Below are 17,009 nucleotides of genomic sequence, written 5' to 3' on the forward strand. Positions count from 1 at the left end.
GTTGGGCAGACTGACCTGTGTTGTTAGCAATATCTCTTTCTCTTTTCCTTCTGCCCATTTGACTCTAGTAGTGTATAACTGTCCCTGTCATGATCACATATTTCTAGAAGACTCCTTGTAGGCAGAATAATTTCCCAGTTGGGATATACTGACTTGTAATTATTAATTAGAGCTTGGTTTACTATGCAACTTGGTATAAAAAAACCACTGTAAAGAAAGGACATTGACACCATGCTGTTAATGTTTATAAACAATATTTAGTAGTATCTCCAGCAAATATCTGTACTTTGGGTAAAAAAGCAGTTTATAACTTAATAGAACTTTGTATCATTTTTCTTTGTGAAAATGTTCTAACCCTACCAGATTTCATATTTTAGTTCTTTTTCAATGTGTCAAATGTTAGACATTTCATAAATGTGAATGGATGTATTTGTAAAAGAAAGTTAATCCATCTGAAGTATTGTTACTTTCTAATAATAGCATGTCTACTAGATAGATCTTAACTACCACAGAAGTGGAAATAAACTGTTCAATCTTTTGTAAGTATTTGCACTCAGATTAGCTTTTGACTAGTCTTAACATTTTTAAAGTGGTGATAAAAGGACAAATGTTATATACTTCCTGATGTCTAGCCTTTTATTTTGTAAATATCAATTTGTAAAAGTTAATTGTTGATTTGATAAGAACTGTTCTGCATTTTAGTATCACTGCTATTGTTGACCTTAGTAACTTAGAGTTAAATCCAGTAAATCCTTTTTTGACAGGTTAAATTTGGATTTTTCCAAAAGTGATTGTTCTCTGTGTATTTAAATGATTGAGGATGAATTTTTTCTTTTGTGCTATTATTCCATCATTAGTAGTTCAGTCTGGATAATTGTGCCCACCTTATTAACTCTCAGGATATTTGACAGTATTATAGTTCAGAACAAAAAAAGGTGAATTAACATTACATTCTGTTTTTTCTTTTTTCTCTTTTCTCTTTTAATTACTTTATTCACTAATGTTAAGGAGTTGACCTATTGGTGGACCAACCGTTCACCATTGAAATTTTGACATCTCTAGTAGAGCTAACCCGCTTTGAGACATTGACACCTCGGTTCTCAGCTACTGTTCCTCCCTGCTGGGTCGAAGTTCAGCAAGAACAGCAGCAAAGGAGGCATCCTCAGCATTTGCATCAGCAGCATCATGGAGATGCTGCTCAGCACACTAGGACTTGGAAACTGCAGACAGACAGGTGAAATGTTATCTTATGTAATTAAGTCCATGTTCTGTATTTGTTAGTCACAACATGGACTTCCTCAGTATGTTACTATTTGTTTTATCTTTTGGGTATTAATAACTTTGTTCCTTTCATTTGTCATCATGATTTTGGAAATTGCTGTATTTTTCTTAGTTGTATCATAAAATAATGAGAGCAACCCACTTAATCCACAAATATATTTAAATATTGAATGCTTGTTTTTTAAACCAGGCACTGTGGGCATTAGTTATATTATTCTTGTGGAACTTGTGTTCTACTGGGGATAGTCAAACAGTGAACACATATATTTTATGGATTATTGTCATTAAAGTTTTGAGGAATGTTAAAACAGTGTGTTGATAGAATAATTTGGGGGTGTTTACCTATATGCATGAGACTGAGGGAGAGAGGGAGAGATACAGAGAGAGAGAGAGATCATATATATGATAGAATTTATACATGGAGCCTGAGAAAGCCCTCTGTGGAGATACCAATTCAGAGGACTAGCAAGTCCAAAGATTCTAAGGAGTGTATTTTATGAGTTCTAGGAAATGTGAGAAAACATTGTTCTTGGAGTACAGTGAACACACTGAAGAATAGTAGGAAGTAAATCCAGACTTTGATCCTGCATTAGGTAGGAAGGTATTTTGAGTACAGGGTAGATGTGATATGATTTATGGTTTAGAAGGACTACTTACTGTGTGACTGTTGTGTTGAGAATAGATTCTAGGTGGCTGTGATTAAAGTGGTCATTGGCCAGTGATAGAAGGAAGGATTCTAGTATGGTTTCTGTTGTGGTAATCCAAGTTAACTGATGATGGTAGCCTGGACCATGGTGGTGGGAAGGTAGTCAAGAGTGGTTAGATTATGGGTTACTTGGGAGGCAGAAAGAGTATAATTTGGTGAGGTATTGAACATCTGGTATGGGATAAGAGTTTAAAACTAGAGAATGGATATAGGACTTCACACATAGATCTAGGGTGAGGCGTGGAAATTTGGCAGTAATTCTGACTTACTATAGTCCACACTTGGAGAAACAAGGGTTTACTGCTGCGCGCAGCTCTCAAAGAAAGGACAGGTGTTTAAGACAAAGTCACTCATTTGCCCAAAGTTAACCCTCCTCTTTGGGAAATTAGCCTTGTTTTTTGATCCCATTGAACAACATTGTTTTGTCCTAATGTTCAATCACTAAATGTTCCCACTAAAGTGGGAAAGATGATATTAATAATAATACGGTTCTGGGTAAAGAAAAAATTTTCCTTTATTTAGCATTTCTCTCTTATTTGACAGCAACAGCTGGGATGAGCATGTATTTGAATTGGTTCTACCTAAAGCATGTATGGTTGGACATGTGGACTTCAAATTTGTTTTGAACTCAAATATCACCAATATTCCACAGATACAAGTGACATTGCTGAAAAATAAGGCTCCAGGCTTAGGGAAAGTGAATGGTAAGAACAGATCAAGATTGGTTTTTGGAGATTTTATCTTGTGATTTATTTCTTTAAAAAACTAATTTTCAATTTGATTGTTTAGATTCTGCTCCTTCCATACTATTTGAATACTCTTTGCTGTTTATTTATTTATTGTTTGTGTGTTTTTTTGAGACAGGATCTTGCTGTGCAGTTTAGGTCAGCCTTGAACTCACTGTATAGCCCAGGGTATCTTGTACTCGCAGAGACCCTTTTGCTTCAGCCTCTTGGGTGCTAGGATTGCAGGCGTGCACCACTGTGCCTGGCTGCACTTTCTTTTTCAAAAACAAAGCAAAAAAATTCAGGATCATTTCAAGAATTTTTCAGTTACAAAAAATCGAATGATTTAATCATACCTTTTGGGAAGCTGGATTTGTTTCTTCATGGATTAGTTTTACTTGGGCATTACTAGCTTAATGCTTTTCTTTACCTGAGGGGAGAATTGGTTGTGAGAAGAACTACATTATGGGAGTTACTACTCTGATAAGGTTATTAGTGAAGCCATCCTTTCATGTAATGCCACAAATGCACCTGCTTTTGTCACTCTTGCAAGTTCAAAATTTGATATAACTAAGTTATTTATTTAACTAGGTTATACACAGTTAGCATGTTACTTTCAGTGTTCTTTCTTTTTTTTAGTGTTTTTTCTTTAATAGATTAATTTTGAAGTCCTAGGATAACTTCAAGATAAAATGCAAGTTAGCACTAGGCGCTTAAACAAGAAAATTTGAAAATTTTCCTTTGTCAAAAATTACATGTTTGTGTATTAGCTTGTGTATGTCTTTGTATGTATTCTTTTGAATCACAACAGATTTTTTTTATTTAATGGGTCTAGGATTTAGGCATTGGCATTTTATACTCTGTAAGTACTTATACTGTGAAGGCTAGGTGAAGAACTTTTAATTTCTTTAGGTGGATATTTTATTACAATGAGAGAAAAGAGTATATAAAATAATTAGTAGAATTCAGTTTTTTCCTGTCCTAACAAGCATTTTATAGCATCTGTGATTTAAAAAAATCACAATTCCCAATTTAACATCAAATTTTAGAGATTTAGGCACAGAAGTCATTGATATTAAGCAAAATTAAGTTTACTAATATTTTTATCCTCTAGAAACAGCAGTAGATAGGCAGATCACCTTTCCTTTGTCTCCAGCTCTTAACATTGACGTGGAACAAAATGGGAAACCGTCCCTGGTTGATTTGAATGAAGAAATGCAGCACATGGATGTAGAGGAATCACAGTGTGAGTTAAATTATAGAGCTGTTGTCCATGACAGTAAAAGGAATAGTGATTGTTCGGCCAAGATTTCTGTATGGCTTGCAAAAACTTGGTTTTAAGAAATTGATTAAAAAATAACCTATAATTCTGCTTTGGCAATATGCTTTAACTTTCAGCTCATCTTTGTGAACACAGCTACGCTAATACTTGCATTCTTGCTTTTTTAATATGTTGGGCTTTGAAGTCAAGTCATGGTTCTGTACATTTTTTTGAAAAATCAAGGTGAAATATAAAAATAATATGATAATGGAAAATAACACACCTGAGATACTTGATTGTAGTTCCTTAGCATGGTAATAGATCCCATTTTAAATACAGTGTTTTGTGTAGTAGTAGTATATGTGAATGGGATGGTTGTTTGCTTATTAAATAATATGTTTTAAATAATTTAAACGAGAAATCTTTTTCTTTTAGGTCTGAGATTATGTCCATTTCTAGAGGACCATAAAGAAGACATTCTGTGTGGGCCAGTATGGCTTGCTAGTGGCCTTGATCTGTCAGGGCATGCTGGGATGTTGACATTAACAAGCCCCAAACTTGTTAAAGGTAAAGTAATACATTCTATAAAAGCAGAATAAATAATAGCATAATTATAAAATTTTTTTTAAAACGATGTGAAAGAGTCATATCTTTTTGAAATTCCATTAGCTATCTTTTTTTTTTTTTTTTTTAGTCTTCTTGAGACAGGCTCTCGCTATGCAGTTCAGGCTGAACTTGAGCTCACTTTGAAGCCCAGGCTGGTCTCAAACTCAACAATGATCCTCCTGCCTTAGCCTCCCGAGTGCTGGGATTACAGGTGTGCACCACCACACCTGGCTTCCACTAGCTCTCTTGACATTATTTTCTCTTATAAGTAACTGTGGTTATGTGAAACTTCTGGTTTTTTTTTTTTTTTTTTTTTTGGTCTTTGTTTGAAACACTGTCTCTTCTTTGCAGTTCAGGCTGGCCTTGAACTCACTTTGTAGCCCAGGTTGGTTTTGAACGCACAGCGGTCCTCCTGCCTCAACCTCCTGAGTGCTGGGATTAAAGGCATGTGCCACCATGCCCGGCTTTGATTTTACTTTTTCTACCTTCTTTTTGATGACACATCAAAGGAATGACTGTAGGGTGATTGAACAGAACTTTTGCAAATATCAGATACTATGTTTTGTCATTTGTATCTGTCCTGTCACTTTAGAGTACCATATTTTCTTTTTTTTTTTTTTGCCTTCGTCATCAGTAACTAGAGTACCATATTTTCTGAAGGATTTGTTGTATATTTTTGTAATATTTCTTAAAAGAGTTTTTCAATGTTTTGAAAGTATCAGTTATAATTTGTATATTCTGTATAAATGTAAGTGATAATGCATATTTTAAAAATAATTGGCTAGTACATGGATAATAAGAGAAATACTAGCAGTCGAATTTACTTAGCTTTTGTATCTTAGGAGTGAGTTAAAAGAAAGCTAACCCCTAAAATGGGTAGTTTAGTTGTTGAATAAATTTGGGGAGGGGGGGGAGAGAGAGAGAGAGTGTGTGTGTGTGTGTCTGTGTTGGGGGGATCTTCTGCTAAACCAAGAAAATAGCTTACTACCTAAATAACACCTATTTTGTGTATATTCTCTTCATAATATTTGTTCATATTCAAACATGTACATTCATTTGCAGACATGGTATACATTAGTATCCATATCTGGCTTTTCATGTTATAGTAGCAGTGGTCAACCATGGTCCAAAAATTGCTGGAAAGTCCAGAAATGAGCAGTTCCATTAGTTTTAATTGCACACTAGTTTGAGTAGCTTGATGAAATCTTGCCTTAGTCTACTTCATGCTGGCCTTTGTCCAACAGATGTACACTACACATAATCCACTCTTCAGTCACTTGGTTATTAGAAGAATCTTGATTATCAGAGCAACTCTTGTAGTATTTAGTGCTTGTTCTGAGTAAGTAACCATTATTTTACTTAATGGGTTGTGACAATTTGGATATGTCAGAAAAGTTGTACTGTTTTCTTTAAATCAAGGGTAAAAGTTCTTACAAAGAAAGAAAAGTCAGATGATTTGGTAGCTCAAATCTGTGGTAAGAATGAGTCTTCTGTGAAATTGTGAAGAAAGAAAAATTACTCCATGCTAGTTTTGTTATTGTACCTCCAAATGCAAACATTACTGTCATAGTGAGTGAATAATGCGTAAATGGAAAAAGCGTTAGACTTCATGGTAGTTTTGTGTGTGATGGTGAAACGTATATGTTCAGAACTATCCATAGTTCCAGGGACTCCCTGGGGATCGTAGAAGATACGCCCATGGATAAGGAAGACAATTATATATTCAAGTTTTATTGTGCTTTCTTAACTATATCTAATTGAAGTTTTTAAGACATTGTGATATGTTGGGCTTCATAAGATCTATTCTCATTATTCAGAGCATAAAGTTTTATATACTGAGACTGTGAAACTTAAATTTGTATATCAAATAAAAGTACTAGTTTTGCCAGTCTCAGTGATGCATACCTATAATCCTAGTACTTGGAGGCAGGAGGATTGCCACGAGTTCTAGGCCAGCCTGGACTATATAGCAAGACCCTGTCTCAAAAAAACCAAACCTAAAAAAAAAAATCAGTTTTGACAAAATGGAGAGTGGAATTATATGCCCTATATCTGTAAAGCTTCCATATGTAAAAGTGTGATTTTCTTAGAATTTGTTACGATCCATTATTATTTTTAATAAATTTTTTATTAAATTGCCCTCAAGATTTTTGGAACTTGAGAAATAAATGTTTAAGGAAGAGTAAAATGGTGGGATGGGCCAAAGAAATTTTGAAACAGAAGGTTAAGAGGGTTCTGGGAGGTAGAATAGTACGGCAATATGAAGAGTATAACATCAGCTGAGTGCAGCAGTGCACACCTTTATGCCTAATGAATGTGGAGCCATTATTCAAACCCAGGTAGTGCCTCTAAAGGCCTTAGTTTTTTAAATGCTGATACTATAATGCATTGTGTATGTGGGCGCACGTGTATGTTTGTGTGTGTGTGTGTGTGTGTGTAGATGCATAAGAAGACTGGATGGATACACATGATGGATACCATAATCACCCATGAATGGTGCTTGAAGGACAGTTTTCTTCTTTTTTCTTTCTGTTTTTCTGTAGTTCACAAAATTTTCGCCATTAAAATGAATGATGTCATTAGAAAAAACATGCCAAATGTTTATAATGATCAAAAATTTGTATTTTATACTGCTGATAGAACTTTGCTGTTTTTTCTCTACCTACATATGCAAATTGTTTAACCAGGTGCTCAAACAATATAATTTGGAAAATGTGTCCTAGTATAATTCGCTTTTTGTGACATTTTTATTTAGCTTGTTTATGAGAGTGCTTTTTTTGATTCAGTTATTTATCCTATTCTACATTACTCCTCTAGGAATGGCAGGAGGAAAATATCGTTCATTTTTAATCCATGTCAAAGCAGTGAATGAAAGAGGAACAGATGAGATTTGTAATGGTGGCATACGTCCTGTAGTCAGACTTCCATCTCTAAAACACCAGAATAACAAGGGTTACTCACTTGCTTCACTCTTGGCAAAAGTTGCAGCAGGCAAGGTATGACATCATCATTTGGACCTGTAACAGTGCTATTGTAAACACTGCGGAGGACACTTGTCACCCCATTGGAAGTAGTATGAACCTTTATGATGTTTTATTTTATATTTGGTTTATACTTTTTCTTTGCAGTTATTTAAAGATATATCATTAAGAAGAAAATGTTTTGAATTAACTTTAGGCAAATTACCTAGCTTTTATATTTTCAGTAGCAAGTAGTTAGTAGGAGGTGTTTTCCTTTGTAATTATTTTTAGACTATAGCACATTCATAGTTGAGAATTTTTTCTTTTGTCCCTTATGCTGGTAATGTACCATATTTTTTCTTTTTTTTTTTTTTTTTGTTGTTAACCATTTGGCAGGATGTAGGAAGAGATAACGTTTTAATCTTCATGACTGATTTTTCTGTAACTAGCTCTGTACAAGGCAGGCTCTTCATGCTTGTCTGATACTGGATTTTCCTGGGCTGTGGTGATTTTTTCCTTACTCTCGTTATTCGCTAGTAACAATAGCAGCAGTATCAGTAACACCAGTCATCTTATATGTGTATAGGTCTTTCAGTTTGAAAAGGACTCCTGTGTACTTGCCTGTACGTAAGCCTCAAAATAACTCTGAGCTAGGCAGAGCAGGTACTGCTATGTCCATTTTTTTATATGAGTGAACCTTAGAGATTGAGAAGTTTGCATCTCTCAAATAACTTACGAAGTACTCTTAACTGGGAATTGGACTTAGGATTTTGTTTTTCTAATTTTTATTCATTGGCCCTTTAAAATAGTGACTGTATTTGTTATTATTTTTTCTGTTATAATTCTGTGGAAACTTAGTCACTTACTGAACATGAGAGTAAAAGCTATCTTTCTGCCTGCCTGCCTGCCTGCCTGCCTACCTGCCTTCCTGCCTTCCTTCCTGCCCCTACCCGCTTTCCCTCTTCTCCCTTATGCCTTCCCATTTCCCCCTTTCCCCTTTCCTCTCCCCTTCCCCTCCCCTCTCTCCCCTTCTCCTCCTCTTCTCCTCCCCGTCTCCTATCAGTCTGACTGTATAGCACAGATGGGCCTTGAATTCTCGCAATCTCCTGCCTCAGCCTCCTGAATGCTGTAATTACTGGCGTGAGCCACCATGCCCAGCTCAAAGCTATCATTTTAACTTGAGATTTATGTTCTGATAGTCTTAATGCAGTTATTTTTTTCCTTAATTCTTAACTTTTTAGTTTCATTTTTTGTTTCAATTTATTTTTGTATGTTTAGGAAAAATCATCTAATGTTAAAAATGAAAATGCAGGTGGCACCCGTAAATCTGAAAATCTCCGGGGCTGTGACTTACTTCAAGAGGTCTCAGTCACCATTCGAAGATTTAAGAAAACGTCAATTTCTAAAGAAAGGTAATTTCATTTCATACTATTTCTCTGTTTTGTATTTTGTTTTTGCTGTGATATGGATTGAACCCAGTGCCCCAGGCATGTTAGCGAGATTCCACCGTGAGCCACATTCCCACTCCCTCGAAATTTTTTTTGTTTTGTCTTGAGGCAAGCATTTGCTAAGTTACCCAGGCCACTCTTGCTTGAACTTACACTCCTCCTGCCTTAGCCTCGCAAATAGCTGGGACTACCAGCATGTGCCACCACGCCCAGCTTCTGTTATAGTAATAAAAGTGTAAAACATAGTAACAACCAGAACAACAGAAAATGTTATTTTCAGTTGAAAATTTTTACTTGCTTACCGTTTCTCGTAAGAAATTATAATCTCAGGTATGAGGTGACTTTCTAATTCATTGTTATCCCTGGTATACAAGCTTTTTTATAAACTTCCTATCATTTAAAACTCTCTACATATAAAGTACCACAGATACGCCACATTGAAAAGTGTGGTTTTTTAAGGTGGCACTGGGCATCAAACCTAGCACCTTACTCATGCTGGGGAGCTGCTCTACTGCCGAGCTACATCTCCAGCACTGAAAGTTTTTTTTTTTTAAAGTAATTATGATATTTATGATTTAGAATGAAACATATGATCAACCAGTTGTCATACATTTTATTTTGATGGGTCATATATCTGTTTTCTTTTTTGTAGAGTGCAGCGATGTGCCATGCTACAGTTTTCAGAGTTTCATGAGAAGCTCCTTAACACTCTCTGTAGAAAAGCAGATGATGGCCAAATCACTGAACATGCCCAGAGCCTTGTGTTGGATACTCTCTGTTGGTTGGCTGGAGTACATTCAAATGGACCGGGAAGGTTAAAAATTAAGATTTTGCTTACCACTGGTGATTGATCTTTGAATGTCATGATTCAAAGTTCAAGATGAATCTAAAAGTTTCCTACTGTTTTTCAGCTCAAAGGAAGGAAATGAGAGCCTACTTTCAAAAACACGAAAATGTCTTTCAGACATAGTCCGAGTTTGCTTCTTTGAGGCAGGACGAAGTATAGCCCATAAATGTGCCCGATTCCTAGCCTTGTGCATTAGGTTTGTGTGTTTCCAGTTTGAAAGCATACTTTCTGTGTGCCTGCAGTTTGTTGGGTGATACCTTGTTTGTGCTGTAATTTAGTTTTTGTTGAGTGAAATATACAATGTAGAATTTTAAAAGCTGAATATGGTTGGTGAAATGCTAAGAAAGAATTTTGGGTTCTTAGAACAAAATGCCATGTTAAATAAGTCTCACTAAAAGAAGTGTGTTAGGCTTTTCTGTTTATTACTGATTTGGAGAATTGGGTAAGAGGAACTCCTTCCTTCACTGTCGCTCAAAACTTACTGTCTTTTCTTCACCGAAGCTAGTCCCTATTGTGTAACAGTCTTACTGGACATTTTTCTAAAGTTGTGCATATCATTTTCTGTAAATCCTGAAAATTTATTCTCTAGGAAATAAGAGCTAATGGTCAATGCAGATCACACTAGCTTGTTAGCCCTTTGTAGTAAAGATACTCATTTAATGCATAAGAAAATAGTTACAAAGGCTTAGTTTACTTAGTCCTTACTATCTTGCATGTTTGTATGCTTGCAGGGCCTTAAAGCAGAATTTTCTTACCAGTATGAATATATTTTGAAGTAATGTGCCATGTTTATTGTTGTATTTAAACTATGAATAATGTCTTTACAGTTTTTCTTCTTCAAATTTTTCAGTAATGGCAAATGTGATCCTTGTCAACCAGGATTTGGATTTGTTTTGTTGAAGGCTTTACTTGATAATATGTCATTTTTACCAGCAGCAACAACTGGTGGTATGTAAAATTACTTAATTACAAATATAGTCATAGGGTTTATCCTATTCATTGGTTTTTCTCTGTTAATTCCCTTTTTTTTTGTAGCTTACCTGCATTTTTTTTAAAAAGTTGATAACTTGTGATTGGATGGCCTTGTACTTTGTGTTTAATAATATTTCTAGGAGAAATTGAGAAGGACAGCAAGTAATGTCTCAATTTATGTGTTTTTCTGTACTTCATTAAAATATTTGACTATTTGGTTGTTTACTGATTGTACATTATATGCCTTAATCTAAAATGCCAGAAAGTGCCAGGGAGACAACATAATAAGTAAAACAGTTTGGGTGCCATTGCATGTGCATACATTTTATGTGCTTGGGAAAGAATGTGACAAACTGAGCTCCACACAAGGGACCACTGGTTTATAGTGTCTAAAAGTTCTGTAGAGAGCCCTGTCAAGAATAAACCAACCCCACTGTGCATGGTAGTGCACGCCTGTCATTTGAGCACTCTCAGAAGGTTGTGGCTGGAGGACTGCTCTGAGTTCAAGGACAGCTTTCACCTGCCTCTAAAAACAATAACAACAACAAAAAGTCTAAGATAGTACGTATATAAATTAATAATTTTTTTTTTTGAGGTAGGGTTTCACTCTGCACTTCAGCCTGGCCTTGAACTCAGTTTATATCCAAAGCTGGCCTTGAACTTACAAAGATCCTCCTGCCTAAGCTTTATGAGTGCTGGGATTGCAGGCGTGAGCTATCATACCCGGCTGAATTAATGAAGATTTTTATATTTTGTTGTTTTATGCTATTACTTTAAAGGGCTACTAATTTGGCTCTTTAAACTTTATTTTTTTTATGTAGACATTTCTCACAATTTTATAACTACCCCATTCAGCAAGTTGAAATGAGATTTATATTTTACTAGGATTTGATCTTGGTAATAAATCAGAAAACCATGCTTCTCAAAGTTAGGTAGTAAATGATTATTGCATCATTATGTTAATTTAAATGAAGAGACTGACTGTTTATTTGAATCTATGTTACCTAAGACTGTTCACTCTGTAACATAGTATAGAATAGTTCAGACTCACTTGCTCACTATAATAGTGTCTGATGTTTGCAAGTTTCTTGAGTACAGTTTTAGAACTAGGATGTTCAAATTCTGATGTGTCCACAGTAGTTAGGCATCTTATGATTTATAAAATCTTAAAATACCCAGTGGTCATCTTTTAAGCCATCTTGCCCTTGTATCTAACAGGCAGTGTAGAATAACTGTACTTAATTCACTTGCTAAAGCGTGGTATTCAGGAGTGATGGCTTTGAGAACTTTTAGTGTTCACTTCCTCAGTTATTCTAAGATGTGCTTTACGGTCCTCTTATACTGTACTCATCCTAACTGCCTTGGTTCACTTGCTACAATTCTCAAGTATATTTGACATTCTTCATGTAGGACTATGCCTCAGGATGTGGTCCATAGTGGCAGTGTTCTTTTTCTTTGATCCCTCCAAGGAATTGGTCTTTCCTTGCAATTTCCCCTGAAAGATTTTCTTTCTAGAAAATGGAAGTATCTTTGTAGCAAAAGGAGAAGAGGGAGGAAAAGGAAACATTTTGGTGTTGTCATTTGTTTTTTTCAGGTTCTGTTTATTGGTATTTCGTCCTACTGAATTATGTTAAAGATGAAGATTTGGCAGGGTGCAGTACAGCTTGTGCGTCTTTGCTGACTGCAGTGTCCAGACAGCTACAGGACAGACTGACACCAATGGAGGCTTTACTTCAAACAAGGTATGGTACTTATGTAACGATTAACAGTGGTGTTTTCCGCGTGTAAAACCACCTTTGCACAGAGCTGTTACTTAATATGTATGCTTAAGATACTATTTTCCTTGAAAAAATATGTTCAGTTTCTGTTTTAAATTTTTTCAGAATGATTTAGTTTTTCTTTACCCTTAATTCATCTAAGTCCTACAGATGGACTGGGGCTATTTATGCTTAATACCTGAAAAATACAGTGCCTTGAAAATGAAAGAAGCCTCTAATGTGACTGGATTCTTTAGTTTTACAACTTTATAGGTATATGATACAATGGCTTTTTACCTTTGCCTAGTGTTCTATCTGCTTGTTATGTTTTCAAGACCTCAGTGTAGTGAAATAAGAAATATATCAAGTTTTTGGATTTGAATTCATGCCAAATCTTAAGCTTTTGAAATAGTTATTAATTACACCAGTGATTTTTCTAGTCATTTTACGTTAGAAATTTTTTTTTTTTTTAAGATTAGAAATCTTGATGCTGGTGAAATTTTCCTCAAAACTTTCGTACTTTGCACTGTCATTGTGGTTGAAGAACGGGTGGGAAGGGTGCCTGATATGTCTCCCTTCTATGCCTCAGACTGCAAATGGCAGTCTAATTGCATTAGCTACCAGCATATTGGAGTCATACTTACTGAGTCTCCGGGTACTGTCTTTTGGAGTATAGATTCAGAGAACAGAATTTGATGAATTATTAGTTAAATGTGGTAACTATCTCTCTCTGATACCTTAGTCAAACTTTTAAGATTACTTTGTTAATTAAATGAGTTGACAGTAAAAACGTTCATACATTATTTTTATTTTTCAGATATGGATTATATAGCTCACCATTTGATCCAGTTCTTTTTGATTTGGAGATGAGTGGCTCTTCTTGTAAAAATGTATACAATAGCAGCATTGGTGTTCAGTCAGATGAAATTGATTTATCTGATGTCCTTTCAGGTAGTGACTTGTTTTATTAAAGGAATTTCTGAAAGTTTTAACCGGGGTTTAAGCTAGTATATTACTTAGTACATTGTAGTTAACTATATTGTCCTTAGAACACTAAAATTCTTCAGAACTTAACATTTGTTAAGCTTTAAAGTGTTTGCCTTAATTGCTTAGTTTCTCTGTCCTCCTCCAAAAAAAAGAACAGGTTGAATATCCCTAATCTAAAACTTTAAAATTTGACATGCTCTTTCGATTTTAGAGCATTTTTAACTTCGATTAGGACTACTCAAGCACTTAGTGTATAGGAATGTTCCACAATCCAAAAAAAGTGCCAAGATTAGAAACACTTCCATTCCCAAGCATTTTGGAAAAAGTACAGTAAACCTGTGTATTGTTATCTTTGAAAAGATTATCTATTTTTTGCTTCCCTTATGTGTGAATATAATTTTAATTAATGTTTATTAAAATGTTTAAAATTTGATTTATATGCTGTATCCTTCTAAATTTTTTGCTGTACCTTTGCTCTCTATAAAGTGCAAGTATATATTATTTCAAAAATATAAAGTTGATACTTTAATAAGCAAGAATGCAGACAGTAAAATGTAATTTTTAGTATGTGCTATCACTCACCTATGGTAAGCTTTGTATGCATAACATGTGTCTTCCATATGCCTGAAGAATGTGCTTTTAGAGTTGTATGTATCACAGTGTATGTGTAGTTTTCATGTGCTTGAACTTGGTGTTTATCTTCACTGGCTAAAGCAATGGTCATTTTAAATTTGCTTCCCATGTAGTTGCACTTATTGCAAGTGTTGGTAGTAAACCAAAACATTAGAAAATGTATTTGCAATTGCATTAAAACTAATTACTTCATTAAATATAAGTAAATTTGGGGAGTTAATCTTACTTTATGTATTGTAAATTATGAACTGTGAAAAAGTAAAACAGATCGAGCATAGAAATACAAATAAAATGTGAAATACCACAACCCCAACCTTTCTACCCTCTCATTGTTACCTAGATGTTTACCTATTCAGTCTCGTTTGCTGTATATGCTCTTAACATTTCTAGTGGAAGAGATCATACTACACATACTAGTCTGTTACTTTCTTTTTAATGGCTTACATTGCCTTGAGTTTATGTGTTGGTACTTCTGTTTGCTAACTTAGCCTCTCATTACCATATATCTGTCTCAGCTCTGATTACCTTATGCCCATATACCATAGGACAGGAAGAGATCCTCTACAATGACAGTATAAGGAGAAGACAGTAAGGTTGAGGTCATGCTTTCTGGCATTCACATGTGCAAGAGCAGCAATATTGAGTAAGGAACCCTCAAAAGGGGAGAAGCAGAAATCATGATAAGTTTCCATAAGCATGACTTGTCATCTAACTTGTCATTATTAGTCCCACTATATTTCTTCTCAGCTAGGGGCATGAGCTGCACAAAACAAAGGTTATCTTCGATACCTCCTTCTTACGGCCCACGTGGAGCCTATTACCCCATCTGACCTGTTTTGAACCCATGTGTATTTAAATTCTGCTCCCTGTCTTATCTACAACAATGACTTGAGTACAGTTCATCCATAGTTATCTTGAACCTAGGCTGCAATAATCGCTTTTGAATTGATCTTCCTGTATCGGTTCTTGCTTCACTTCATTAGTGTTTCCACACTGCAGTAAGTGCAGTCTTTCGAATGCAAGCCTGATCACTCAGTCTTTCTTGTCTAAATGCTTCTCGTGGCTTTCCATTTGTCTAAAGTTCAGGGTCTCTAGTATAGCATATAAAAATTAGACTGTGTTTCCTTTACCACTTGATTTTTTGCCATTGTTTTAGCTTTTTTTTTTCTTTTTCTTTTAAATGGTGCAGGGACTCCAACTCAGGACCTTGTGCTTGCCAGGCAGGTGCTTGTGCTAATGAGCTATATCCCCCATCCTATCTCCTTACTTCGACATATTGATTTTCCAAATATTGCCCATAGACTCCCTCAGTGTTCCTATAATCCTTTTTTTTTTTTTTTTTTGGTTTTTCTCCGGTACCGGGAACCGAACTCACGACCTTGCGCTTGCCAGTCATGTGCTTTGCCGCTGAGCTAAATCCCCAGCCTCTGTTCCTATAATCCTTTAAGGACACCTAAAATGTCAGAACTGTTTTTATAATACTACACTATTATTAGCCGTTTTCACTATATTAACATTTGTTCTGATTGTGCAAAACATGTTCTTCACTATGCATTTGAAATAAAAAAATGTCAGTTTCATTTATGAATGTCCTTAATGATTCAGTAAAACTAACTATAAAATTTTGAGGCCATTATTGTACATCTTTCGCATACTCTATGATCAAATAGGAAGTAACACTCAGAGCACTTCTATATGCTGAAGTCACATGGTTGTTTCAGGGAAGTACATTTGTGTAATTGTTTGAGTCACAATACAAACTAATTGAATGTTTTATGGAACACCATTTGTATTTGTAAGAATGACTGATAGGGAAACTATGTACATTTAGGCTTGGTTATTTGGTAGTTGTTTTCTCAAAAGTGACCGACTATAACCTGTTCACTTTGGGAGAAGTTGTATTTGTTGCCAGTGTTAAAACCCTGGATCTTGTTAGTATTTGGATATGTTTAGTCTTATTTATACTGTTTTATATTTGTACGGTTGATGGCACATAATATATTCTGATACTATGCTTACTTAATGGATTCCATAATCGGTAATTTCAGGGGGTGTTTTTGTCTGTATTTGAAATTAAATTGTTGCTAAGTATAAGTTTCAGTTTTCATAGAAAACTGTTCCTCATGTTTCTTACTACTACAAATGGCTGCTAGAATGCTTTTATGCAAGTGGGCTTTTGTAGTAAGGGAGCTCATATTTACTTTTGTGAGATTCCTTAATACCATGTTCATGGATGAAGCACGGTGTAAGGCTCATGGATATATGTTCTTACTAAATGTGGAGTAGTAGCTGTAACTTTCAAAGACTTGCTTTTGGCCAATATCCTCACATATAGTAGATTCTCTTTTTCTCTACTAGGAAATGGAAAAGTCAGTAGTTGCACAGCTGCTGAGGGTAGTTTCACATCCCTCACTGGACTCCTGGAAGTGGAACCACTACACTTCACTTGTGTGTCAACTAGTGATGGAACCAGAATAGAAAGGGATGATGCAAGTACGTTTACTGGTATATACCCTTCTTTTATTATATATTTCATGCAAAACATAAACAAAAGTGATATGTAAGTACTTATCTGCTTTTAACATCAGAGGACCTCATTGCTGTCACGTTACGTGGAAACGTGTGGGAGGGGCATCTTGGGGAAGGCATAGTTGCATGTCCTCAGTCAGTTCATAGGCGAGTGCTGCTCCCCTGCGTCCCCCAGCTCTGTCTGAATCCCTTGGTTTGTATGTGTGTGCATTCTTAGAGACTTTTCAGTTTGAAAAATGTCAGCCTTAATGGAGATAGGAGTAAAACAGATTCCTTGTGTCCATTACTGAGCTTTAA

The 17,009-nt window shown here is 35.4% G+C and overlaps 1 protein-coding gene across 2 annotated transcripts in view; it reads left to right on the forward strand.

The window, feature by feature from the left end:
- Birc6 (baculoviral IAP repeat containing 6) overlaps positions 1-17,009 on the forward strand; it is a gene marked incomplete at its 5' end in the record, with an annotated part of 183,622 nt that overhangs the window by 46,423 nt on the left and 120,190 nt on the right. The window contains 8 exon segments of one of the 2 annotated variants that reach the window (XM_013517560.1): positions 7,397-7,575; positions 8,818-8,951; positions 9,640-9,801; positions 9,899-10,030; positions 10,685-10,782; positions 12,401-12,548; positions 13,381-13,514; positions 16,542-16,688. In XM_013517560.1, the coding sequence (XP_013373014.1) occupies positions 7,397-7,575; positions 8,818-8,951; positions 9,640-9,801; positions 9,899-10,030; positions 10,685-10,782; positions 12,401-12,548; positions 13,381-13,514; positions 16,542-16,688 (1,134 nt within the window). 2 annotated transcript variants of the gene reach the window in all.

The sequence above is a fragment of the Chinchilla lanigera genome, unplaced genomic scaffold, assembly GCF_000276665.1.
Source record: "Chinchilla lanigera isolate Chin_1 unplaced genomic scaffold, ChiLan1.0 scaffold00040, whole genome shotgun sequence".
Classification (NCBI taxonomy): domain Eukaryota; kingdom Metazoa; phylum Chordata; class Mammalia; order Rodentia; family Chinchillidae; genus Chinchilla; species Chinchilla lanigera.